This window comes from Coregonus lavaretus (genome assembly GCF_964263955.1).
Source record: "Coregonus lavaretus genome assembly, chromosome: 1".
NCBI classification, from domain to species: Eukaryota; Metazoa; Chordata; class Actinopteri; order Salmoniformes; family Salmonidae; genus Coregonus; species Coregonus lavaretus.
The window spans coordinates 17,033,727-17,060,568 of record NC_139988.1 but is presented as its reverse complement, the minus strand read 5'-3'; the positions used below and the strand labels follow the sequence as shown (position 1 = coordinate 17,060,568).

The 26,842-nt window shown below is 45.5% G+C and overlaps 1 protein-coding gene across 1 annotated transcript; it reads left to right on the top strand.

Annotated features, from left to right (window-relative positions):
* Nucleotides 1–1,769: 1,769 nt before the first annotated feature.
* Nucleotides 1,770–25,215, top strand: LOC311128427 (SH3 domain-binding protein 1-like; the record flags this gene model as incomplete). The annotated part of the gene is made up of 18 exons (XM_084160562.1): nt 1,770–1,816; nt 12,194–12,236; nt 16,043–16,147; nt 16,268–16,344; nt 16,428–16,539; nt 17,041–17,117; nt 17,492–17,579; nt 17,683–17,751; nt 17,863–17,953; nt 20,134–20,270; nt 20,429–20,537; nt 20,660–20,741; nt 20,858–20,938; nt 21,285–21,398; nt 21,712–21,809; nt 23,691–23,847; nt 23,981–24,336; nt 24,737–25,215. The coding sequence occupies 18 exons, from the start codon at nt 1,770–1,772 to the stop codon at nt 24,991–24,993; spliced, it is 2,100 nt and encodes a 699-aa protein (XP_084016688.1). The 3' UTR covers nt 24,994–25,215.
* Between the last annotated feature and the right edge of the window lie 1,627 nt (nt 25,216–26,842).

Sequence of the window (26,842 nt, the reverse complement as noted above, 5' to 3'; positions counted from 1 at the left end):
CAAATCGTTTGGAGAAAATATTTATATTTTATTCAGCTTTGTTCAATTGTATTCTTCATACTATAAAATAATATAAAATAATTCCACGGAATTATAAGCAAATCTTGTCTGCTAAGTTAACTAGTGTAGCCCACAGCCATTTGGCATAGCCACATCAGGACCTAACATAAGGACAACTCAGAGTATGCTATTATTTTCTTCTGAAATAGACTACATTTTCTTCATATCATGCTTCTTTAGACCTGTCTAAAATAAATAATGGATTTATTGTGAAGGTGTATGCTATATTACATGGATTTATTATACTTTTTAAAATGGCTTGTGGGCTATGTGTGGAAGCCAGGAGATGCTAAATGTGTTTATGTTAATTAATGGTCAATTACCGTGAGACCTACAATTATTTGCTTGACAATAACCAGCTTACGAAATTTCGTGACCACCACAGCCATAGCCACCACTATTCTTGAAAATATGGAAAGTGGTACTCAGTAATGTGTTGTATTGGATTTGCCCGAAACATAACACTTTGTATTGAATATGCCTGCCAGCTGTTCTGCGCATGCTCTGAGAACGCACCCTGGAATACCGTCGGGCCCCGCCGCCTTGCGGCGTTGACCTGATTAAATACCTTTTTCACGTTGGCCTCGAAAAGCGAGATCACCCAATCCTCTGGGTGATCTCGGCACGATGTTGTTGCTGTCAAAGCGTGCATAAAATGCATTGAGTTCGTCTGGTAGAGGGGCATCTTTGGCAGATCAGAGCTGGGTCTTCCTTTGTAATCCGTAATGGACTGTAGCCCCTGCCACATGCGGCGGGCGTCAGAGCCTGTGTAATATGATTCCACGTTATTCCTATATTGTCCTTTTGATCACTCTGCGGAGGTCATAGCGGGACTTCTTGTACTTGTTCCTGTCCTCAGGGTTGTCTACGATAGCTCTGTGTGCATTAGCCCTGCTCTTTAGTTTATCACCAACCTCAGTGTTAATCCGGGGCTTTTGATTGGGGAAGCAGCGAACCCTCACCGTGGGGACAACAACGCCGATACATTTTCTAATGAAGCTGGTGACCTTACAGATAATTGCATTTGTGGGGTACAGAGATGAGGTAGTCATTCAAAAATCATGTTAAACACTATTATTGCACACAGAGTGAGTCCATGCAACTTATTATGTAACTTGTTATGCAAATGTTTAATCCTGAATTTATTTAGGCTTGCCATAACAAAGGGGTTGAATACTTAGACTCAAGACATTTCAGCTTTTCCTTTTAAATTGATTAAAAACATAATTCCACTTTGAAAGTATGGGTATTGTCTGTAGGCCAGTGACAAAAATTCAGGCTGTAACACAACAAAATGTAGAACAAGTCAAGTGGTGTGAATACTTTCTGAAGGCACTGTAAATAGGCAGATTACAATATCTAGACAGACATACATCTATGACTCAGATATATATTACATGATAATGTTTCACATTGTGATATTGGAGAAAAAAAACTCTTCCCCCTGCTGCTGCTTTAGCTGAAGCAACTTCCTCTTCTATCAGACCGGTGTCAGAGAGGCGGTTGAACAGTCACATTTCCGAAACAAGAACGAATACTGCTGAATTACAGAGCCGCACACTCACAACACACACGGAAGAAAACCACTTGCAGTGGTGCCTGCTCAATGAAATATTACAGTCACTGACAAGGTGATACCTGACTGAAGTCCTGGCTTGAGTCAAGACAGAGGGATATTTTGTAAGAGGAGGGTTGACTCCTGTGTGACAATGCTGAAATCATTCAACCTCTTGAAGCAGTTAGGATCTGTGGGGAAGTAAGTACTTTCATGTGCCATTTTTGACTTTTTGTTTGTTTTTGGGGTTTATAAATGGTACAATAGCCTAGTTCTGTTGATTCTAGTAGTTTTAGTACTACACTAGCTTTAACAGAAAATAGAGCTAACAATATAAAATGGGGAATACAATCATGAGTTAATGTACTTCTGTAACCAATGCTACATGTATCAAGTTTTGTGACAATCTAAACTCCAGTCTGGTTCTAGGTTTTAGACTTATTTTCACTGTGAGCACCTGTGTGTTGAAGGGAAACCTTTAGACAAGCTTTTGGTGAGTGGGGAGCTTGTTTGGAAGAGTCAGCTGAGTTCTGCGTAGGACAGGGTATCTTTGGTGTCTGAAGAAAATCACAGAGTTTGCCACCCTTAGTATGAAAGTAAGAAGTGGTGAGAAGAGTGGATAACTGTAATGTTTCATCTTGATGAGTGAGAGTTCAGTCATAACAATGAACAGTTGTTTTAGATAGTGTCACGGGCGAGATGACAAGTGCAGTGTGTGTAAATCATGTTTTACTTTGTGTGTGGCCTGTGACATAAAGGGTTAAAGTGTAAACTTGAGAGCACATCCCACAAGATTTCCCCTGTACCTCAAAAAGTCAACTGTGCCCCTGGCTGACCTTTGACCCAGTAATGTGACATTTACAAAAGCCAAATCTACATGTAATAATATGCCATTTAGCAGACGCTTTTATCCAAAGCGACTTACAGTCGTGCGTGCATACATTTTTTTTTGTGTATGGGTGGTCCCGGGGATCGAACCCACTACCTTGGCGTTACAAGCGCTGTGCTCTACCAGCTGAGCTACAGAGGACCACATGTGTATGTAGTATATTATGCTGTAGATTAGCTGAAATATGTAATTGGACACATCGGGTTGTTGATACCCACGCTATCCTGGCTGAGAGCTGAGGGTGTCTGCAGCAGGTTGCAACAGACCATGGAAGCTGTGTGTGTGCAGGCCTCTGTTCCACTGACGTGGGGTGGCAGATAGCTTAGTGGTTAAGAGCGTTGTGCAAGTAACCGAAAGGTCGCTGGTTCTAATCCCTAAACCGACTAGGTGAAAAATCTGTTGATGTGCCCTTGAGCAAGGCATTTAACCCTAATTGCTACTGTAAGTCGCTCTGGATAAGAGCGTCTGCTAAAGGACTAAAATGTAAAAATGTGTTTCAGACTATTTACAAGAACTGCTAACTAACAGGGCGGTGACACCAGTAGAGAGCTCTAACCGCTGTAGAGGAGCACTTACCTACACTCACTGACTGTAACTATAAAAACACCCAGACAGACACCTATGGACTTTTGTTAAGTTGAAGAAAATGCTTGAATGTAGAAACACTCCTCCAGCTATTCTAGAAAAAAATGTGTCCAGCTAGTGCTGTTGTAACAGGAAAGTTGAAATGAGAGTGAGTGACACAAAAGAGGGAACTTGCTCTTGATGTCATAGGTACTTTCACAAAGATGGTGGGGATTTCTCATGTTATAGGTTTCAATCAGAAGACACAAGTTCACATGTTCAGGTGCTAATCATGTGACCTGGCTGTGAACTGGGTTGGAGTTCAAGGCTACACCATAGCTGTTTCACTGCTATCAATCAGACAGCTCTCTAAGGGCCCAATTCAGACTTAGGAAATGTATGCCTTTCCTATGCACGCCTTTCCTACGCACTTCTCAGTATTTGGTATTCAGACTTACCTTCTGCTGGCGTGTAATTGGCTTTGCAGGCGTGGTTCCCTTGCGTGGGCTGAATTAATTTTGAATGAATCTTATGCAACTGCTAACCAACAGATTTTCTCATGGAGTTTTCATTCAATAGAGTTTTCCGTACATTTATCTTAAGCCATCCCTTTAAATACGGTGCACTTTTAATTATAATTTTGTCAACAGACTCACTAGAATACATCGAGAGAACGGCTTCAGAATATAGGGATCAATGAAAGGAAGCTAACTAAATATATTCTTCTCTGTTTCAGCACCAACTGATTTAAAAACACTAATCTTGTAGATTATTTAAGCACATTTTAGGGTTAGGAATGTATGTACAGTTGAAGTCGGAAGTTTACATACACTTAGGTTGGAGTCATTTAAACTTGTTTTTCAACCACTCCACAAATTTCTTGTTAACAAACTATAGATTTGGCAAGTCGGTTAGGACATCTACTTTGTGCATGACACAAGTAATTTTTCCAACAATTGTTTACAGACAGATTATTTCACTTATAATTCACTGTATCACAATTCCAGTGGGTCAGAAGTTTACATACACTAAGTTGACTGTGCCTTTAAACAGCTTGGAACATTCCAGAAAAGGATGTCATGGCTTTAGAAGCTTCTGATAGGCTAATTGATTTGAGTCAATTGGAGGTGTAGCTGTGGATGTATTTCAAGGCCTACCTTCAAACTCAGTGCCTCTTTGCTTGACATCATGGGAAAATCAAAAGAAATCAGCCAAGACCTCAGAATTTTTTTTGTAGACCTCCACAAGTCTGGTTCATCCTTGGGAGCAATTTCCAAACGCCTGAAGGTATCACGTTCATCTGTACAAACAATAGTACGCAAGTATATACACCATGGGACCACGCAGCCGTCATACCTGTCAGGGCGTGCTGTAGGTGTAGTGGTGGAATCAAACGCAGGACTCAGAACGATAATCCAAAGACTTGTATTAAAGCCAAAACCAAGGCAAAAGGACAACTGGCCCGAAGGCGAAAATACGCACGAAGGCGAAATAGTAACAGCGCACAAACAGGTGCGAAAATACTCCAGCGCAGTGGAGAGAAGCTCAACCGAGCGAAACACACGACTGACGAAAATCAATTACACACAACACTAGACAAACACAACGAGAAACTTATAGGACACTAATTACGCCCAAAATAGAAACAGGTGTGAAAACAAACAGACAAAAGCAAACGAACATGAAACATACAACGGTGGCAGCTAGAATTCCGGAGACGACGAACGCCGAAGCCTGCCCGAACAAGGGAGAGAGGCAGCCTCGGCCGAAACCGTGACAGTACCCCCCCCTTGACGCGCGGCTCCAGACGTGCGCCGACTCCGGCCTCGGGGACGACCAGGAGGACGCGGAGCAGGGCGCGTCGGATGCCCCCGATGGAATTCCGTCAGGAGCGACGGGTCCAAAATGTCTCTCCTCGGCACCCAGCACCGCTCCTCCGGACCGTACCCCTCCCACTCCACTAGATACTGGAGACCCCCCATCCGACGTCTCGAATCCAAGATGGACCTCACGGAGTACGCCGGTGCCCCCTCGATGTCCAACGGGGGCGGAGGAGTCTCCAAGATCTCATTTTCTTGGAGTGGGCCCGCTACCACCGGCCTGAGAAGGGACACATGGAACGAGGGGTTAATACACTTATACTCCACAGGTAGCTGTAATCTATAACATACCTCGTTCAACCTTCTCAGGACTTTAAATGGCCCTACAAACCGCCGACCCAGTTTCCGACAGGGCAGGCGGAGGGGCAGGTTTCTGGTAGAGAGCCAGACTCGATCACCAGGTGCGTACACCGGTCCCTCACTGCGGTGGAGATCAGCGCTCGCCTTCTGACGTCGGAGGGCCCGCTGCAGGTGGACGTGTGCAGCGTTCCACGTCTCCTCCGAGCGCCGCGCCCACTCATCCACCGCAGGAGCCTCGATCTGGCTCTGCTGCCAGGGTGCCAGAACCGGCTGGTAACCCAACACACATTGAAATGGAGTTAGGTTAGTGGAGGAATGGCGTAGGGAATTCTGGGCCATCTCGGCCCAGGGAACGTACCTTGACCACTCCTCCGGCCGGTCCTGGCAGTATGTTCTGAGAAACCTACCCACATCCTGGTTTACGCGTTCCACCTGCCCATTACTCTCCGGGTGGTACCCCGAGGTGAGGCTCACCGAGACCCCCAACCGCTCCATAAACGCTCTCCAGACTCTGGAGGTGAATTGGGGACCCCGATCAGCCACAATGTCCTCGGGTACCCCGTAGTGCCGGAACACATGGGTGAACAGTGCCTCGGCAGTTTGTAGGGCAGTAGGAAGAGCCGGCATGGGGAGCAAACGACAGGCCTTAGAGAACCGGTCCACAACGACCAGGATAGTAGTATTCCCTTGGGAGAGGGGAAGGTCTGTTATAAAGTCCACAGAGAGGTGGGACCATGGTCGTTGTGGAACGGGCAGGGGTAGCAACTTACCCCTAGGCAGATGTCTAGGCGCCTTACACTGGGCGCACACCGAGCAGGAGGAAACATAAACCCTCACATCCCTTGCCAACGTGGGCCACCAGTACTTGGCACTAAGACAGTGCACTGTCCGGCCGATACCCGGATGTCCAGAGGAGGGTGACGTGTGAGCCCAATAGATCAATCGATCCCGAACCTCGAGCGGAACGTACTTCCGACCCTCCGGGCACTGTGGTGGACTAGGGTCGGTGCGTAACGCCCGCTCGAGTTCAGTATCGACCTCCCACACTACCGGTGCCACCAGACACGACTCAGGCAGTATGGGAGTGGGCTCCACGGACCTCTCCTCCGTGTCATACCGCCGAGACAGCGCATCTGCCTTGCCATTCTGTGACTCAGGGATGTACGTGATTTTAAAAGTAAACCTGGTCAAGAACATACTCCATCTTGCCTGGCGAGGGTTCAGCCTCCTCGCCGCCCGGATGTACTCCAGGTTACGGTGGTCCGTCAAAATGAGGAAAGGGTGTTGAGCCCCCTCAAGCCAGTGCCTCCACACCTTTAGAGCCTGTACCACGGCTAACAGCTCCCTGTCCCCTACGTCATAGTTCCGCTCCGCCGGACTGAGCTTCTTAGAATAAAAAGCACAGGGGCGGAGTTTAGGTGGCGCGCCAGACCGTTGTGAAAGCACGGCTCCTAAACCGGCCTCTGACGCGTCCACCTCTACCTGGAACGGCAAAGAGGGATCCGGATGCGCCAGCACCGGGGCCGAGGTAAACAGGTCCTTCAGCCTCCCAAACGCCCTGTCCGCCTCGGCCGACCACTGCAGACGCACCGGACCCCCCTTCAACAGAGACGTGATGGGAGCTGCCACCTGTCCAAAACCCCGGATAAACCTCCTGTAGTAATTTGCAAACCCCAAAAACTGCTGCACCTCTTTCACAGTGGTTGGTGTTTGCCAATTACGCACGGCCGACACCCGGTCTACCTCCATCTTCACCCCTGACGCAGACAACTGATAACCCAAAAAGGAGACCGACTCCTGGAAAAACAGACACTTCTCTGCCTTCACATACAGGTCGTGCTCCACCAGCCTCCGCAACACTCTACGCACCAGGGCCACATGCTCGACACGGGTAGGCGAGTTCACGAGAATGTCATCAATGTACACAACCACCCCCTGCCCCTGCATGTCCCTGAAGATCTCATCCACGAATGATTGGAAAACTGACGGAGCGTTCATCAACCCGTATGGCATGACCAGATACTCGTAATGGCCCGAGGTGGTACTAAAGGCTGTCTTCCATTCATCACCCTCCCTGATGCGCACCAAGTTGTACGCGCTCCTGAGATCTAATTTCGTGAAGAAACGCGCCCCATGCAACGACTCAGTCATGGTCGCAATCAGCGGGAGTGGATAACTGTACTTCACCGTAATCTGATTGAGACCACGGTAATCGATGCACGGGCGCAAACCACCATCCTTTTTCTTCACAAAAAAGAAACTCGAGGACGCAGGGGAAGTGGAAGGCCGTATGTATCCTTGTCTCAGAGATTCGTCTATGTAAATCTCCATAGCTTTCTTCTCCTCCTGAGACAGAGGATACACATGGCTCCGTGGGAGCGCAGCTCCTGCCTGGAGGTCTATCGCACAATCTCCCTGCCTATGGGGTGGCAACCGCGTCGCCCTCGCCTTACTAAACGCAATAGCCAAATCCCCATACTCAGGGGGAACGTGCAATGCAGGCACCTGGTTTGGACTCTCCACCGAGGTAGCCCCTACGGAAACGCCCAAACATCTACCCACACACTGAGCAGACCACTCCATCAGAGCCCTCTCCTGCCACGAAATAGCTGGGTTATGGGTACTCAACCAGGGCATGCCCAGCACCACCGGATACGCAGGAGAGTCAATCAGGAACAGCTGAATCATCTCCTGATGATCCCCCTGCGCACACATCCTAAGTGGCGCCGTGACCTCCCTGATTAAGCCCGTACCCAACGGACGGCTATCTAGGGCATGAACGGGGAAAGGAACATCAACAGGAATAAGGGGAATCCCTAACGCTAAACAAAACTTCTTATCAATAAAATTCCCAGCCGCGCCTGAATCTACCAGCGCCTTATGCTGGGAATGAGGTGCTACCTGTGGAAAACGCACAGGCATACAAAAATGGGCAACAGTGAGCTCTGGGTGAGTGGGGCGCCTACTCACCTGGAGGGAATCCCCAGTGCGGAACCTGTCGTCATCTCCCCTAGGAGGCCATCCCCAGCACCTAGCCGCGGTGTGTCCTCCCCGACCACAGTTGGTGCAGTGGATGGACCCCCTAGCCTGCCGACTCCTCCTCTCTCTAGCGCCAGCGCCCCCGAGCTCCATGGGACACGGCTCGGAGGCGCTGGAGGGTGAAATGGACGGACCCTCCGCAGGACGTCCGCGGGTAGCCAGTAGGTTATCCAGCCTGATGGACATGTCGACCAGCTGGTCGAAAGAGAGGCTGGTGTCCCTACAAGCCAGCTCCCGACGGACGTCCTCTCGTAGGCTACATCTGTATAGATCGACGAGGGCCCGATCATTCCACCCTGCATCTGCCGCTAGAGTACGGAATTCGAGAGCGAATTCCTGGGCACTCCTCCTCCCCTGCCGGAGGAAGACCAGACGCTCCCCCGCCGCTTTCCCCTCCGGGGGATGGTCAAACACCGCCCTGAAGCGGCGGGAGAACTCGTCGTAGGTAATAGTCGCGCCGTCGATCTTCCTCCACTCCGCGTTGGCCCATTCCAACGCCTTCCCGGCCAGGCAGGAGATCAGGGCGGACACGCTCTCATGCCCCGAAGGTGCCGGGTGCACGGTGGCCAGGTATAGCTCCACCTGGAGGAGGAATCCCTGACACCCAGCCGCGGTTCCGTCGTAGGCCCTCGGGAGAGAGAGTCGGACTCCTCGAGGTTCCGGCGCTGGAATGGGCGGACTGGCCGATGGTGCTGGCAGGGAGGGAGGCGGTGGAGGCGTACCCCAGCCTCGGAGGGTGGTGATCACCTCCTGCAGGGCGGTCCCCATCTGCAGGATCTGGTCCTGTTGTTCCCGAACCTGGGCCTCCAGTCTCGTCTGTCCTGCTTCGGCTCCTGCTGATTCCATGGTAGGTGTGTAATTCTGTCAGGGCGTGCTGTAGGTGTAGTGGTGGAATCAAACGCAGGACTCAGAACGATAATCCAAAGACTTGTATTAAAGCCAAAACCAAGGCAAAAGGACAACTGGCCCGAAGGCGAAAATACGCACGAAGGCGAAATAGTAACAGCGCACAAACAGGTGCGAAAATACTCCAGCGCAGTGGAGAGAAGCTCAACCGAGCGAAACACACGACTGACGAAAATCAATTACACACAACACTAGACAAACACAACGAGAAACTTATAGGACACTAATTACGCCCAAAATAGAAACAGGTGTGAAAACAAACAGACAAAAGCAAACGAACATGAAACATACAACGGTGGCAGCTAGAATTCCGGAGACGACGAACGCCGAAGCCTGCCCGAACAAGGGAGAGAGGCAGCCTCGGCCGAAACCGTGACAATACCGCTCAGGAAGGAGACGTGTTCTGTCTCTTAGAGATGAACGTACTTTGGTGCAAAAAGTGCAAATCAATCCCAGAAAAACAGCAAAGGACCTTGTGAAGATGCTGGAGGAAACAGGTACAAAAGTATCTATCTCCACAGTAAAACGAGTCCTATATCGTCATAACCTGAAAGGCCGCTCAGCAAGGAAGAAGCCACTGCTCCAAAACCGCCATAAAAAAGCCAGACTATGGTTTGCAACTACACATGGGGACAAAGATCGTACTTTTTGGAGAAATGTCCTCTGGTCTGATGAAACAAAAATAGAGCTGTTTGGCCATAATGACCATCGTTATGTTTGGAGGAAAAATGTGAAGGCTTGCAAGCCGAAGAACACCATCCCAACCGTGAAGCACGGGGGTGGCAGCATCATGCTGTGGGGGTGCTTTGCTGCAGGAGGGACTGGTGCACTTCACAAAATAGATGGCATCATGAGGAAGGAAAATTATGTGGATTGAAGCAACATCTCAAGACATCAGTCAGGAAGTTAAAGCTTGATCGCAAATGGGTCTTCCAAATGGACAATGACCCCAAGCATACTTCCAAAGTTGTGGCAAAATGGCTTAAGGACAACAAAGTCAAGGTATTGGAGTGGCCATCACAAAGCCCTGACCTCAAACCTATAGAAAATGTGTGGGCAGAACTGAAAAAGCGTGTGCGAGCAAGGAGGCCTATAAACCTGACTCAGTTACACCAGCTCTGTCAGGAGGAATGGGCCAAAATTCACCCAACTTACTGTGAGAAGCTTGTGGAAGGCTACCCGAAACGTTTGATCAAAGTAAAACAATTGAAAGGCAATGCTACCAAATACTAATTGAGTGTATGTAAACTTCTGACCCACTGGGAATGTGATGAAATAAATAAAAGCTGAAATAAATCATTCTCTCTACTATTATTCTGACATTTCACATTCTTAAAATAAAGTGGTGATCCTAACTGACCTAAAACAGGGATTTTTTACTAGTATTAAATGACAGGAATTGTGAAAAAACGAGTTTAAATGTATTTGGCTAAGGTGTATGTAAACCTCCGACTTCAATTGTATGACTCATAAACAACAGGGTTGGAGAGCCTTTACGCTCTAAATATATTGATGAATCAAAATTACAGTGGTTTCATTAATCCTGAAAGTTGTCATATTCAAGTTCAATCCATGAAATATTGGAAGGTGAAAAAGTGTACAATAGGGGTTGAACAATAGTCCTATAAATCTACCCTAATCCTCACTAATCATGGAACTGTATGACAACGTGAACCATGCGCCAGGCTCCAGGTTTAAACTGCTATGTGTGGTCTGAGTTCCATAATGATTCAAATAGGCTACATGTCCCAAATTATTGCACAATGTTAGCCTAATATGATCCACTATTGCTAGCGACCCTCAGGAACAATTTACAAGGCCGTGACAGAGGAAAGAAAGGTAAACGGAATGGAATGGAATGATGCAAAATGTGGGCTACAAATTGAAGGAAACTAACACTAAAGTTAGTTATAAATGTATGTGGGTATTACTGACGGTGGCTTCCGATAGTGGCTAATATTTAACATGATACAAATTGCAAACTAAAACTGAGAAAAGGCCGGACATATAATTAAAACCTTATAAAACGCATAAATCAACTCTCTCTCTCTCTCTCTCTCTCTCTCTCTCTCTCTCTCTCTCTCTCTCTCTCTCTCTCTCTCTCTCTCTCTCTCTCTCTCTCTCTCTCTCTCTCTCTCTCTCTCTCTCTCTCTCTCTCTCTCTCTCTCTCTCTCTCTCTCTCTCTCTCTCTCTCTCTCTCTCTCTTTTTGTCTCTCTGTCTCTCTCTCTCAATTCAATTCAATTTCAATTTAAGGGCTTTATTGGCATGGATAACGTATGTTAACATTGCCAAAGCAAGTGAAGTAGATAGTAAACAAAAGTGAATTAAACAATACATATTAACAGTAAACATTACACTCAGAAGTTCCAAAATAATATAATAATATAATATATTATGTATATATACAGTGTTGTAACAATGTGCAAATAGTTAAAGTACAAATGGGAAAATAAATAAACATAAATATGGGTTGTATTTACAATGGTGTTTGTACTAGGACCCCTGGGGTACTTGGCCTATCCACAGGGGGTACTTGAGAACACTCATGAGACCATAGGTTTACTGGTAAAATGCACATGAGGGGGTACTTCAGGGGTACTCCGGGCAAAATTTAGTTGCTGGTACAGTAAGCAAAAAAGGTTGGGAACCACTGGGTTATCTTGATAGGGTGAGGGGGGAGGGCCTTGGCGTGAGCAGTAGCCCTCATCAGCCAACTTCCCCTCCAACCCCCCCCCCCCCCCTCGCTGGCCTGCTACCTATCTAAACCACAGTAGCCCACACTCTCTAACTTTAGGATGTTGATCTCATCTAACTGACAGTGGAAGAGCTACATGTGTTCTAATCTCCCATAGAGCTGCACTTTGCTGCACTTTGCTGGACCACAGGAAGAGTAGCTGTTGCCTTGGCAGGAACTAATGGGGATCCATAATAAATGCACATACTGCAACACACTGCAACACAAATACGGCCTGAAAGCGTTTTTTTATTCTGATCAACAGGTCACAGGATGCCACTGACCTTCTCACAGACGATCTGGTTATGGTGAGTTAAGGCTGATTATAAAGGGGAATAGAGGATCTGGTTATGGTGAGTTAAGGCTGATTATAAAGGGGGATAGAGGCTCTGGTTATGGTGAGTTAAAGCTGATTATAAAGGGGGATAGAGGATCTGGTGATGGTGAGTTAAGGCTGATTATAAAGGGGGATAGAGGTACTGGTGATGGTGAGTTAAGGCTGATTATAAAGGGGGATAGATGATCTGTGATGGTGAGTTAAGGCTGATTATAAAGGGGGATAGAGGTACTGGTTATGGTGAGTTAAAGCTGATTATAAAGGGGGATAGAGGATCTGGTGATGGTGAGTTAAGGCTGATTATAAAGGGGGATAGAGGTACTGGTGATGGTGAGTTAAGGCTGATTATAAAGGGGGATAGATGATCTGTGATGGTGAGTTAAGGCTGATTATAAAGGGGGATAGAGGTACTGGTGATGGTGAGTTAAGGCTGATTATAAAGGGGGATAGAGGATCTGGTTATGGTGAGTTAAGGCTGATTATAAAGGGGGATAGATGATCTGGTTATGGTGAGTTAAGGCTGATTATAAAGGGGGATAGAGGGTCTGGTTATGGTGAGTTAAGGCTGATTATAAAGGGGGATAGAGGATCTGGTGATGGTGAGTTAAGGCTGATTATAAAGGGGGATAGAGGTACTGGTGATGGTGAGTTAAAGCTGATTATAAAGGCGGATAGAGGGTTTGGTTATGGTGAGTTAAGGGGGATAGAGTATCTGGTTATGGTGAGTTAAGGCTGATTATAAAGGGGGATAGAGGATCTGGTGATGGTGAGTTAAGGCTGATTATAAAGGGGGATAGAGGTTCTAGTTATGGTGAGTTAATGGTGATTATAAAGGGGGTTAGAGTATCTGGTTATGGTGAGTTAAGGCTGTTTATAAAGGGGGTAGAGGACCTGGTTATGGTGAGTTAAGAGTGATTATAAAGGGGGCTAGAGTATCTGGTTATGGTGAGTTAAGGCTGATTATAACGGGGGATAGAGGATTTGGTCATGGTGAGTTAAGGCTGATTATAAAGGGGGATAGAGGATCTGGTTATGGTGAGTTAAGGGTGATTATAAAGGGGGATAGAGTATCTGGTGATGGTGAGTTAAGGCTGATTATAAAGGGGGATAGAGGATCTGGTGATGGTGAGTTAAGGCTGATTATAAAGGCGGATAGAGGCTCTGGTTTTGGTGAGTTAAGGCTGATTATAAAGGGGGATAGAGGATCTGGTGATGGTGAGTTAAGGATGATTATAAAGGGGGATAGAGGCTCTGGTTATGGTGAGTTAAGGCTGATTATAATGGGGGATAGAGGGTCTGGTTATGGTGAGTTAAGGCTGATTATAAAGGGGGATAGAGGATCTGGTTATGGTGAGTTAAGGCTGATTATAAAGGGGGATAGAGGATCTGGTGATGGTGAGTTAAGGCTGATTATAAAGGGGGATAGATGATCTGTGATGGTGAGTTAAAGCTGATTATAAAGGGGGATAGAGGTACTGGTGATGGTGAGTTAAGGCTGATTATAAAGGGGGATAGATGATCTGTGATGGTGAGTTAAAGCTGATTATAAAGGGGGATAGATGATCTGGTTATGGTGAGTTAAGGCTGATTATGAAGGGGGATAGAGGATCTGGTTAGGGTGAGTTAAGGCTGATTATAAAGGGGGATAGAGGATCTGGTTATGGTGAGTTAAGGCTGATTATAAAGGGTGATAGAGGATCTGGTTATGGTGAGTTAAGGCTGATTATAAAGGCGGATAGAGGGTTTGGTTATGGTGAGTTAAGGGGGATAGAGTATCTGGTTATGGTGAGTTAAGGCTGATTATAAAGGGGGATAGAGGATCTGGTGATGGTGAGTTAAGGCTGATTATAAAGGGGGATAGAGGTTCTAGTTATGGTGAGTTAATGGTGATTATAAAGGGGGTTAGAGTATCTGGTTATGGTGAGTTAAGGCTGTTTATAAAGGGGGTAGAGGACCTGGTTATGGTGAGTTAAGAGTGATTATAAAGGGGGCTAGAGTATCTGGTTATGGTGAGTTAAGGCTGATTATAACGGGGGATAGAGGATTTGGTCATGGTGAGTTAAGGCTGATTATAAAAGGGGATAGAGGTGGCTCAGTTCACAACGTGAATAGTGAATAGATTTTTACCTACAGTGGGGGAAAAAAGTATTTAGTCAGCCACCAATTGTGCAAGTTCTCCCACTTAAAAAGATGAGAGAGGCCTGTAATGTTCATCATAGGTACACGTCAACTATGACAGACAAATTGAGATTTTCTTTCTCCAGAAAATCACATTGTAGGATTTTTTATGAATTTATTTGCAAATTATGGTGGAAAATAAGTATTTGGTCACCTACAAACAAGCAAGATTTCTGGCTCTCACAGACCTGTAACTTCTTCTTTAAGAGGCTCCTCTGTCCACCACTCGTTACCTGTATTAATGGCACCTGTTTGAACTTGTTATCAGTATAAAAGACACCTGTCCACAACCCCAAACAGTCACACTCCAAACTCCACTATGGTCAAGACCAAAGAGCTGTCAAAGGACACCAGAAACAAAATTGTAGACCTGCACCAGGCTGGTTAGACTGAATCTGCAATAGGTAAGCAGCTTGGTTTGAAGAAATCAACTGTGGGAGCAATTATTAGGAAATGGAAGACATACAAGACCACTGATAATCTCCCTCGATCTGGGGCTCCACGCAAGATCTCACCCCGTGGGGTCAAAATGATCACAAGAACGGTGAGAAAAAATCCCAGAACCACACGGGGGGACCTAGTGAATGACCTGCAGAGAGCTGGGACCAAAGTAACAAAGCCTACCATCAGTAACACACTACGCCGCCAGGGACTCAAATCCTGCAGTGCAAGACGTGTCCCCCTGCTTAAGCCAGTACATGTCCAGGCCCGTCTGAAGTTTGCTATAGTGCATTTGGATGATCCAGAAGAGGATTGGGAGAATGTCATATGGTCAGATGAAACCAAAATAGAACTTTTTGGTAAAAACTCAACTCGTCGTGTTTGGAGGACAAAGAATGCTGAGTTGCATCCAAAGAACACCATACCTACTGTGAAGCATGGGGGTGGAAACATCATGCTTTGGGGCTGTTTTTCTGCAAAGGGACCAGGACGACTGATCCGTGTAAAGGAAAGAATGAATGGGGCCATGTATCGTAAGATTTTGAGTGAAAACCTCCTTCCATCAGCAAGGGCATTGAAGATGAAACGTGGCTGGGTCTTTCAGCATGACAATGATCCCAAAAACACCGCCCGGACAATGAAGGAGTGGCTTCGTAAGAAGCATTTCAAGGTCCTGGAGTGGCCTAGCCAGTCTCCAGATCTCAACCCCATAGAAAATCTTTGGAGGGAGTTGAAAGTCCGTGTTGCCCAGCGACAGCCCCAAAACATCACTGCTCTAGAGGAGATCTGCATGGAGGAATGGGCCAAAATACCAGCAACAGTGTGTGAAAACCTTGTGAAGACTTACAGAAAACGTTTGACCTGTGTCATTGCCAACAAAGGGTATATAACAAAGTATTGAGAAACTTTTGTTATTGACCAAATACTTATTTTCCACCATAATGTGCAAATAAATGCATTACATTTTCTGGATTTTTTTTTTCTCATTTTGTCTGTCATAGTTGTCGTGTACCTATGATGAAAATTACAGGCCTCTCTCATATTTTTAAGTGGGAGAACTTGCACAATTGGTGGCTGACTAAATACTTTTTTCCTCCACTGTAGCTAACACTGTGAACATAAGACACGCTCTATATCTGTCATTTTCATTGGCCTAAGGTGGAGCAGCGGGTGGAGCCAGCCAAGAAGGCAGCGCAGGTTATTCACAAGAAGCTGCTGGGCTGTCTGCAGAGTCAACTAGGGCTGGACACCGAGAGACGAACGGTAACGTCTCCTCTTTTTCACCTTTCATCCCTTCCCCTTGACTTGACTTCCCTCTGTTATGATTATCAATACAAAACTATCAATACAAAACTATCAATACAAAACTCTCTCTCTCTCCAGAAAAAACTCCCTCTCATGCTGCTGTCTGTTAGCATGGCGGAGAGCTTCAAAGACTTTGATGCAGACTCTTCTATCAGGTACTTTAAGTAACCAAACCATTTATTCATCATCCAAATTATCAGTCAAACATTAATCAATCAGTCTATTTCCTTCCTGATAGGAAAGTGTTGGAGATGTGTTGCTTCATGGAGAGCCATCTGGCCACAACGCTGGCTGACTTTGAGATGAAGCTGGAGAAGGAGGTTTTGGAGCCTCTCAATAAACTCAGTGAGGTAAGGGCTGCACGAGCACGAGGCTTTCAGACACTTTTGGAAGAAAATGAAAGTTTGTGATTATGTAGTATCACATAAAATAAAATAAAATAAAATACAATTGTATTTGTCACATGCGCCGAATACAACAGGTGTAGACCTTACTGTGAAATGCTTACCTACAAGCCCTTAGCCAACAATGCAGTTATTAAGAAGAATAAGAGTTGAGACAAATATTGACTAAATAAACTAAAGTAAAAAATAAAAGAGCAACAATAAAATAGCAATAATGAGGCTGTATACAAGGGGTACCGGTACCGAGTCAATGTGCGGGGGTACAGGTTAGTCGAGGTAATTGAGGTAATTTGTACATGTAGGTAGAGTTATTAAAGTGACTATGCATAGATGAACAGCGAGTAGCAGTAGCGTAAAGAAAGGGGGGGGGGGGGTCAATGCAAATAGTCCAGGCAGCCATTTGATTAGCTGTTCAGCATATGAACACTAACTCTGTTTCATCTGTAGGAAGACCTTCCAGAGATTCTCAAAAACAAGAAGCAGTTTGCCAAACTCACAATGGACTGGAACAATGCACGCAACAAGTGGGTCACACATTCTGTGTGATTGAATTTAGCACTTTAAGATGTTTTATTGTCACATACACCGGATAGGTGACAGACCCTATATGTTCCAGAACAGTGGAGGCTGATGGGAGGAGCTATAGGAGGACGGGCTCATTATAATAGCTGGAATGGAATTATTGGAACGGAGTCTAACGTGGTTTCAATATGTTTGATACCGTTCCATTTATTACATTCCAGCCAATACAATGAGCCCGTCCTCCTATAGCTCCTCCCACCAGCCTCCTCTGTTCCAGACAGTTCATAGTTCCTTTATACATCTATAATAACTACCTTTAATCAGTATCTCCATTGTGTCCTCTGGCTTCTGATCATGGATGACTTTGCCCCTTCAGGTCCCAGGCCAGTACGGGCCCTCAGGCAAAGCAGGACGGGCTGAAAGAGGAGGTGGAGGAGGCCTGGAGGAAACTGGAGAGCATCAAGGTCACTCCTATTATGTGTGTTACTGTTTAAGACTTTGTGGTTTTATGGGGTAGTTTCAGCCTCTTACATATGAACTGTTGGTGTGGCTATTCGTTCTCTGCAGGACCAATACTCTGCAGATCTCTATCACTTTGCCACTAAAGAAGAGGCCTATGCCAGCTACTTCATTCGTGTGAGTGTGGCCTGCTAATTGTCCTCTCTTTCAAGCTGTGTTTGACTTTTGTTCATTATCATGTGCTATTAGGAATTAGAATTAATAAGTGCCGGGTTTGTGCCCTCTCAGCTGCTGGAACTACAAGCAGAACATCATAAGAATTCCTATGACTTCCTGGAACGAAACATCACTGAGCTAAAAGAGAGCCACAGTCAAACAGGTGAATAGTGTGTATGTACAGTGGGGAAAAAAAGTATTTAGTCAGCCACCAATTGTGCAAGTTCTCCCACTTAAAAAGATGAGAGAGGCCTGTAATTTTCATCATAGGTACACGTCAACTATGACAGACAAAATTAGGAAAAAAATTCCTGAAAATCACATTGTAGGATTTTTAATGAATGTATTTGCAAATTATGGTGGAAAATAAGTATTTGGTCAATAACAAAAGTTTCTCAATACTTTGTTATATACCCTTTGTTGGCAATGACACAGGTCAAACGTTTTCTGTAAGTCTTCACAAGGTTTTCACACACTGTTGCTGGTATTTTGGCCCATTCCTCCATGCAGATCTCCTCTAGAGCAGTGATGTTTTGGGGCTGTCGCTGGGCAACACGGACTTTCAACTCCCTCCAAAGATTTTCTATGGGGTTGAGATCTGGAGACTGGCTAGGCCATTCCAGGACCTTGAAATGCTTCTTACGAAGCCACTCCTTCATTGTCCGGGCGGTGTTTTTGGGATCATTGTCATGCTGAAAGACCCAGCCACGTTTCATCTTCAATGCCCTTGCTGATGGAAGGAGGTTTTCACTCAAAATCTTACGATACATGGCCCCATTCATTCTTTCCTTTACACGGATCAGTCGTCCTGGTCCCTTTGCAGAAAAACAGCCCCAAAGCATGATGTTTCCACCCCCATGCTTCACAGTAGGTATGGTGTTCTTTGGATGCAACTCAGCATTCTTTGTCCTCCAAACACGACGAGTTGAGTTTTTACCAAAAAGTTATATTTTGGTTTCATCTGACCATATGACATTCTCCCAATCCTCTTCTGGATCATCCAAATGCACTCTAGCAAACTTCAGACGCTCCTGAGTGGCGCAGTGGTCTAAGGCACTGCATCGCAGTGCTAACTGTGCCACTAGAGATCCTGGTTCGAATCCAGGCTCTGTCGCAGCCGGCCGCGACCGGGAGACTCATGGGCGGCGCACAATTGGCCCAGCGTCGTCCAGGGTAGGGGAGGGAATGGCCGGCAGGGATGTAGCTCAGTTGGTAGAGCATGGCGTTTGCAGCGCCAGGGTTGTGGGTTCGATTCCCACGGGGGGCCAGTATAAAAAAATAAATATATGTATTCACTAACTGTAAGTCGCTCTGGATAAGAGCGTCTGCTAAATGACTAAAATGTAAATGTACTGGCTTAAGCAGGGGGACACGTCTGGCACTGCAGGATTTGAGTCCCTGGCGGCGTAGTGTGTTACTGATGGTAGGCTTTGTTACTTTGGTCCCAGCTCTCTGCAGGTCATTCACTAGGTCCCCCCATGTGGTTCTGGGATTTTTGCTCACTGTTCTTGTGATCATTTTGACCCCGCGGGGTGAGATCTTGCGTGGAGCCCCAGATCGAGGGAGATTATCAGTGGTCTTGTATGTCTTCCATTTCCTAATAATTGCTCCCACAGTTGATTTCTTCAAACCAAGCTGCTTACCTATTGCAGATTCAGTCTACCCAGCCTGGTGCAGGTCTACAATTTTGTTTCTGGTGTCCTTTGACAGCTCTTTGGTCTTGGCCATAGTGGAGTTTGGAGTGTGACTGTTTGAGGTTGTGGACAGGTGTCTTTTATACTGATAACAAGTTCAAACAGGTGCCATTAATACAGGTAACGAGTGGAGGACAGAGGAGCCTCTTAAAGAAGAAGTTACAGGTCTGTGAGAGCCAGAAATCTTGCTTGTTTGTAGGTGACCAAATACTTATTTTCCACCATAATTTGCAAATAAATTCATTAAAATTCCTACAATGTGATTTTCTGGATATTTTTTTCTCAATTTGTCTGTCATAGTTGACGTGTACCTATGATGAAAATTACAGGCCTCTCTCATCTTTTTAAGTGGGAGAACTTGCACTATTGGTGGCTGACTAAATACTTTTTTTCCCCACTGTATGTATGTATGTATGTATGTACAGTACCAGTCAAAAGTTTGGACACACCTACTCATTCAAGGGTTTTTCTTTATTTTAACTATTTTCTACATTGTAGAATAATAGTGAAGACATCAAAACTATGAAATAACACATATGGAATCATGTAGTAACCAAAAAAGTGTTAAACAAATCAAAAAAAAATTTTTATTTGAGATTCTTCAAATAGCCACCCTTTGCCAGTGTGTCACCAGTATATGTTAACACAGACTCCCAGAAGAACAACTCTAGGGGGAAGGTATACGGGGAGCCCCTGCTGACTCACCTGTACGACAGCTGCAGGGAGATCGCTGTTCCCATCCAGGAGTGTGTTCACATGCTGCTGCACACCGGCATGAGGGAGGAGGTGAGGACTGTGATTATTCATCTACTACATGGTATTCATGTGAATGGGATATTATTAATTAACTGAGCAGGTGAAAGGACTCTGTAGCCAGTCTACGATAATGTTTGCCCTCCTGGATAAAATCGGTCTCTATCTCTCTCCCTCCGACTCTCTCCCAGGGTCTGTTTCGTCTGGCAGCAGCAGCCTCGGTAGTGAAGAGACTGAAGAGCAGTCTGGATGGAGGGGTCGTGAACCACAGCAAGTTCACTGACCCTCACGCAGTCGCAGGTCAGAGAGAATGTCCCTGTTGACAGTACTCCTTATTTAAGGTTTTCAAGTTTCAAATGTGTTTACTTGATAGTACAACAACACGTAGGCATTAAGCAGCATCTTCTGTTTTTTCCATGTAGGGGCTTTGAAAAGCTACCTGAGAGAGCTGCCTGAACCCCTCATGACCTTTGAACTCTACAATGATTGGTTTCAAGCAGCAGGGTAAGGTCCTTGATTGGTCTACATCTTAGAAGCATACAGTTCATAGTGTCTTTATATCATTTCTCTCTAATTTCTCCTCATCAAACGTCTCTCTGCCTGTCCCCGTCTTTATTTAGGGAGAAAGAACTGACAGACAAACTTGAGCAGTTTAAAATTGTGCTGAAGAAGTTACCATCAGAAAACTACAACAACCTCCGGTACATAGCTCTCTCAGATCTTGACCAGTGGAGGCTGCTGAGGGGAGGACTGCTCATAATAATGGCTGGAACGGAGCAAATGGAATGGCAACAAACCATGTGTTTGATGTATTTGATACCATTCCACCAATTCCGCTCCAGCCATTACCATGAGCCCGTCCTCCCCAATTAAGGTGTCACCAACTTCCTGTGATCTTGATAGATTCCTGTGTGAAGTTATAAACACTCAAGAATGATGCAGGAAGCCACCTCTTCCTCTCTCTCTCTGTCTCTCTCTCTCTCTGTCTCTCTCTCTCTCTCTGTCTCTCTCTCTCTCTCTGTCTCTCTCCCCCCTCCCCTCTATTAGGTATCTGGTACAGTTCCTGTCGTGTCTGTCAGAGCAGCAGGCGATAAACAGGATGAGTCCCAGTAACATTGCCATAGTACTGGGTCCCAACCTGCTGTGGCCTCGCATGGAGGGGTGGGTACTACTGACATGCTGACAGAGAGAGGAAACTGAACCACACTGTCTATCTATCTATCTGTCTGTCATAATAGCCCTATGTCTCAGTGTTGTTCCTGATGTTACTTTCTATTGTTGCATGGTTGTTATTAATCTGATTAGGTCTCTGTTTAACTGTCTCTGTGTTATTTAGTACTTGACTTTAACCTGTTTCTTTCTTTCTTTCTTTCTTTCCTCCCTCTCTCTTTGTCTTACTTCAATTTTCCTCTCCTCCGTCCAATTCTGTACCGTCATCTATTTTTCTCAATTTTCCTCTCTCCCTCTCTCTCAGGGAGGCAGCGTTGTTGGACATGGCGTCTGCCTCCTCTGTCCAGGTGGTGGCGGTGGTTGAGCCTCTCATAAAATACTCAAGCAGCCTGTTTCCAGAAGGTACACCTTCAATGTTCTGTTTACGTGTGTTCCAGGGAGGAGCACTGGGAGTCCTTTAAGTGATGAGTTGGTTTGCATGACATTTGTGGAAGTTAGCCACTAGATGGTACCTGAGCGAGCTGCTTGAATGCCTTATGGATAGTATTTTAACTTTTTATTCATTCACCACTGATGTTTGTCTTACTACAGTGGCTTGCGAAAGTATTCACCCCCCTTGGCATTTTTCCTATTTTGTTGCCTTACAACCTGGAATTCAAATGGATTTTTGGGGGGTTTGTATCATTTGATTTACACAACATGCCTACCACTTTGAAGATGCAAAATATTATTTATTGTGAAACAAACAAGAAATAAGACAAAAAAACTGAAAACATGAGTGTGCATAACTATTCGCCCCCCCCCCAAAGTCAATACTTTGTAGAGCCACCCTTTGCAGCAATTACAGCTGCAAGTATCTTGGGGTGTGTCTCTATAAGCTTGGCACATCTAGCCACTGGGATTTTTGCCCATTCTTCAAGGCAAAACTGCTCCAGCTACTTCAAGTTGGATGGGTTCCGCTGGTGTACAGCAATCTTTAAGTCATACCACAGATTCTCAATTGGATTGAGGTCTGGGCTTTGACTAGGCCATTCCAAGACATTTAAATGTTTCCCCTTAAACCACTCGAGTGTTGCTTTAGCAGTATGCTTAGGGTCATTGTCCTGCTGGAAGGTGAACCTCCGTCCCAGTCTCAAATCTCTGGAAGACTGAAACAGGTTTCCCTCAAGAATGTCCCTGTATTTAGCGCCATCCATCATTCCTTCAATTCTGACCAGTTTCCCAATCCCTGCCGATGAAAAACATCCCCACAGCATGATGCTGCCACCACCATGCTTCACTATGGGGATGGTGTTCTCGGGGTGATGAGAGGTGTTGGGTTTGCGCCAGACATAGAGTTTTCCTTGATGGCCAAAAAGCTAAATTTGAGTCTCATCTGACCAGAGTACCTTCTTCTATATGTTTGGGGAATCTCCCACATGCCTTTTGGCGAACACCAAATGTGTTTGCTTCTTTTTTTCTTTAAGCAATGACTTTTTTCTGGCCACTCTTCCATAAAGCCCAGCTCTGTGGAGTGTACGGCTTAAAGTGGTCTTATGGACAGATACTCCAATCTCCGCTGTGGAGCTTTGCAGCTCCTTCAGGGTTATCTTTGGTCTCTTTGTTGCCTCTCTGATTAATGCCCTTCTTGCCTGGTACGTGAGTTTTGGTGGGCGGCCCTCTCTTGGCAGGTTTGTTGTGGTGCCATATTCTTTCAATTTTTTAATAATGGATTTAATGGTGCTCCGTGGAATGTTGAAAGTTTCTGATATTTTTTTATAACCCAACCCTGATCCGTACTTCTCCACAACTTTGTCCCTGACCTGTTTGGAGAGCTCCTTGGACTTCATGGTGTTGCAGACTCTGGGGCCTTTCAGAACAGGTGTATATATACTGAGATCATGTGACAGATCATGTGCACACAGGTGGACTTTATTTAACTAATTATGTGACTTCTGAAGGTAATTGGTTGCACCCGATCTTATTTAGGGGCTTCATAGCAAAGGGGGTGAATACATATGCACGTACCACTTTTCCGTTAATTATTTTTTAGAATGTTTTGAAACAAGTTATTTTTTTCATTTCACTTCACGAATTTGGACTATTTTGTGTATGTCCATTACATGAAATAAAAATAAAAATCCATTTAAATTACAGGTTGTAATGCAACAAAATAGGAAAAACGCCAAGGGGGATGAATACTTTTGCAAGGCACTGTATGTTGAACTAAGCTAGGTAGGTCTATGGATTTTTTTTAATGCAAAATGGTTTCTCAGAGTAGGCCTATTTTGTGTTCCTTTCCAGAGGTGGACTTTGAGATTCCGGAACTTCCTGGGGTCTCAGATTTGACCTTGTCAGAACCTCAACCCTCAGAGTCTGGAAAAGAGAAGCTTGCCAGAACTACCTCCTGCTCTTCCTCCTGCTCTTCCTCTTCTCATCCCCCTCTCTGTAAAACACTTAGGTACAGCACACACAGATGGAACAGGAAGGAAACATTGCCAATAGTCATTAATAAAGGCATTTGAACAGAGTTTTATTTGTTCACTTTTTAATTATAACAGTGTGTTATCTAACACCGACCATCTCCTCCTCAGCTCAGCGTCACAGGACAGTGGAGGTCTATTCATCTTCAAGTCAGGCTCCATTGGTCATAGAACCACGACCTGGGGGAACCCGGCCTCAGACCCACCAGGCTCAACCCCACTTACCCCTACCCAAGTTCAGACCCAGAGCACGTCCCCCGTCTCAAGCCCAACACTGGTTCACCACACATCCCCACTACCCAGCCCTAAACTGGATCCTGGCCCAACCCTGGTTCCTTCCCCACCACCGGTGTCTGTCTGTATTCCGACCCAGAAGCAGAGCCCTGAACCAGGATCACTAGAACCCATCATTGAGGCCCCACCGGACTCCCCCAAAGCTATACTGAAGATCACCTCACCATACAAACGTAGGTGACCCTCCACGGCCGTCCATGACATGCTAACGGTGCATAGTAAAACACAGAACTCATGTGGTAGCTAGCTAACGCTCTCTATTGACAGTGCTGAAGTCATCCATAGAGCTCATGTGATGTGTCACGGTCCACCCCAGCATAAGTGGCAAACAACTGCCCCACGTTAGTACACAGGAAGCCCACGTTCCACCGCAGCAGTGGCCAAAATAACCAACGGCTTCTAATGACAAAACTGTTGCAATAAATAACTGTTGCACTACCACAACCAACAGTTTTAGTTTCAAGTACATGTAAAGACAAATACTCTAATATAATAATGCACATCTATAGTCCCAATAAGACGTATCCTCAACCAATCCTCAACACTGAACTACCCATTTCTCTTTTTTCACAGCAAGGAGATCCTTCTTTCAACACAAGCCGTCCATCCCGGGTAAAGAGCAGGTAGTCGCTACATACTCCAAACCCAGGACCCCAGCACCTCCGGCCCCAGCAGAGGCACCCAAAACCCAGCCACAACCTGCACCCAAGCCCCTAACTCCGGTCCTGAAGAAGGCCCCAAACAAAAAGGGTGCAATTAGGCCCCCCCAAATCCCACCACCCAAGCCACCAGTACTGGAGAGCAAACAGGTGACCTCTATAGCGCAATGATGAAGTAGAGATATAGAGTATCATCTAAGCTTGTGTAAATACATTTTCTTATGCTTTAGGTACAAATGTAGACTGTAACCTGACATTTGGTGTAACCTTGTTTGGGTTGCGTATCAAGGCCAGAGATGTATTGGGCTTCTGCAGCCGGGTTCCACTCTTACAGATAAAATGCTTTGTAGTTTGAGCGCTACCATACAGTTTCTTCAGAAAGTATTCACACCCCTTGACCTTTTCCACGTTGTGTTACAGCCTGAATTTAAAATGGATTACATTTAGATTATTTTGTCACCGGCCTACACACAATACCCCACAATGTCAAAGTGGAATTCTGTTTTTCCAAATTGTTCCAAATTAATTACAAATGAAAAGCTGAAATGTCTTGAGTCAGTAAGTATTCAACCCCTTTGTTATGGCAAGCCTAAATAAGTTCAGGAGTAGAAATGTGCTTAACAAGTCACATACAGTGCTTTGCAAAAGTATTCATCCCCCTTGGCGTTTTTCCTATTTTGTTGCAATACAACCTGTAATTTAAATGGATTTTTATTTGGATTTAATGTAATGGACATACACAAAATAGTCCAAATTGGTGAAGTGAAATGAAAAAAATAACTTGTTTAAAAAAATTCTAAAAAATAAATAACGGAGAAATTGGTGCGTGCAAATGTATTTACCCCCTTTGCTATGAAGCCCCTAAATAAGATCTAGTGCAACCAATTATCTTCAGAAGTCACATAATTAGTAAAATAAAGTCCACCTGTGTGCAATCTAAGTGTCACATGATCTGTCACATGATCTCAGTATATATACACCTGTTCTGAAAGGCCCCAGAGTCTGCAACACCACTAAGCAAGGGGCACCACCAAGCAAGCGGCACCATGAAGACCAAGGAGCTCTCCAAACAGGTCAGGGACAAAGTTGTGGAGAAGTAAAGATCAGGGTTGAGTTATAAAAAAATATCTGAAACTTTTAACATCCCACGGAGCACCATTAAATCCATTATTAAAAAATGGAAAGAATACGGCACCACAGCAAACCTGCCAAGAGAGGGCCGCCCACCAAAACTCACGGACCAGGCAAGGAGGGCATTAATCAGAGAGAAAACAAAGAGACCAAATATAACCCTGAAGGAGCTGCAAAGCTCCACAGCGGAGATATCTTCCATAGGACCACTTTAAGCCGTACACTCCACAGAGCTGGGCTTTACGGAAGAGTGGCCAGAAAAAAGCCATTGCTAAAAGAAAAAAGAAGCAAACACGTTTGGTGTTCGCCAAAAGGCATGTGGGAGACTCCCCAAATATATAGAAGAAGGTACTCTGGTCAGATGAGACTCAAATTTAGCTTTTTGGCCATCAAGGAAAACACTATGTCTGGCGCAAACCCAACACCTCTCATCACCCCAAGAACACCATCCCCACAGTGAAGCATGGTGGTGGCAGCATCATGCTGTGGGGATGTTTTTCATCGGCAGGGATTGGGAAACTGGTCAGAATTGAAGGAATGATGGATAGCGCTAAATACAGGGACATTCTTGAGGGAAACCTGTTTCAGTCTTCCAGAGATTTGAGACTGGGACGGAGGTTCACCTTCCAGCAGGACAATGACCCTAAGCATACTGCTAAAGCAACACTCGAGTGGTTTAAGGGGAAACATTTAAATGTCTTGGAATGGCCTAGTCAAAGCCCAGACCTCAATCCAATTGAGAATCTGTGGTATGACTTAAAGATTGCTGTACACCAGCGGAACCCATCCAACTTGAAGGAGCTGGAGCAGTTTTGCCTTGAGGAATAGGCAAAAATCCCAGTGGCTAGATGTGCCAAGCTTATAGAGACATACCCCAAGAGACTTGCAG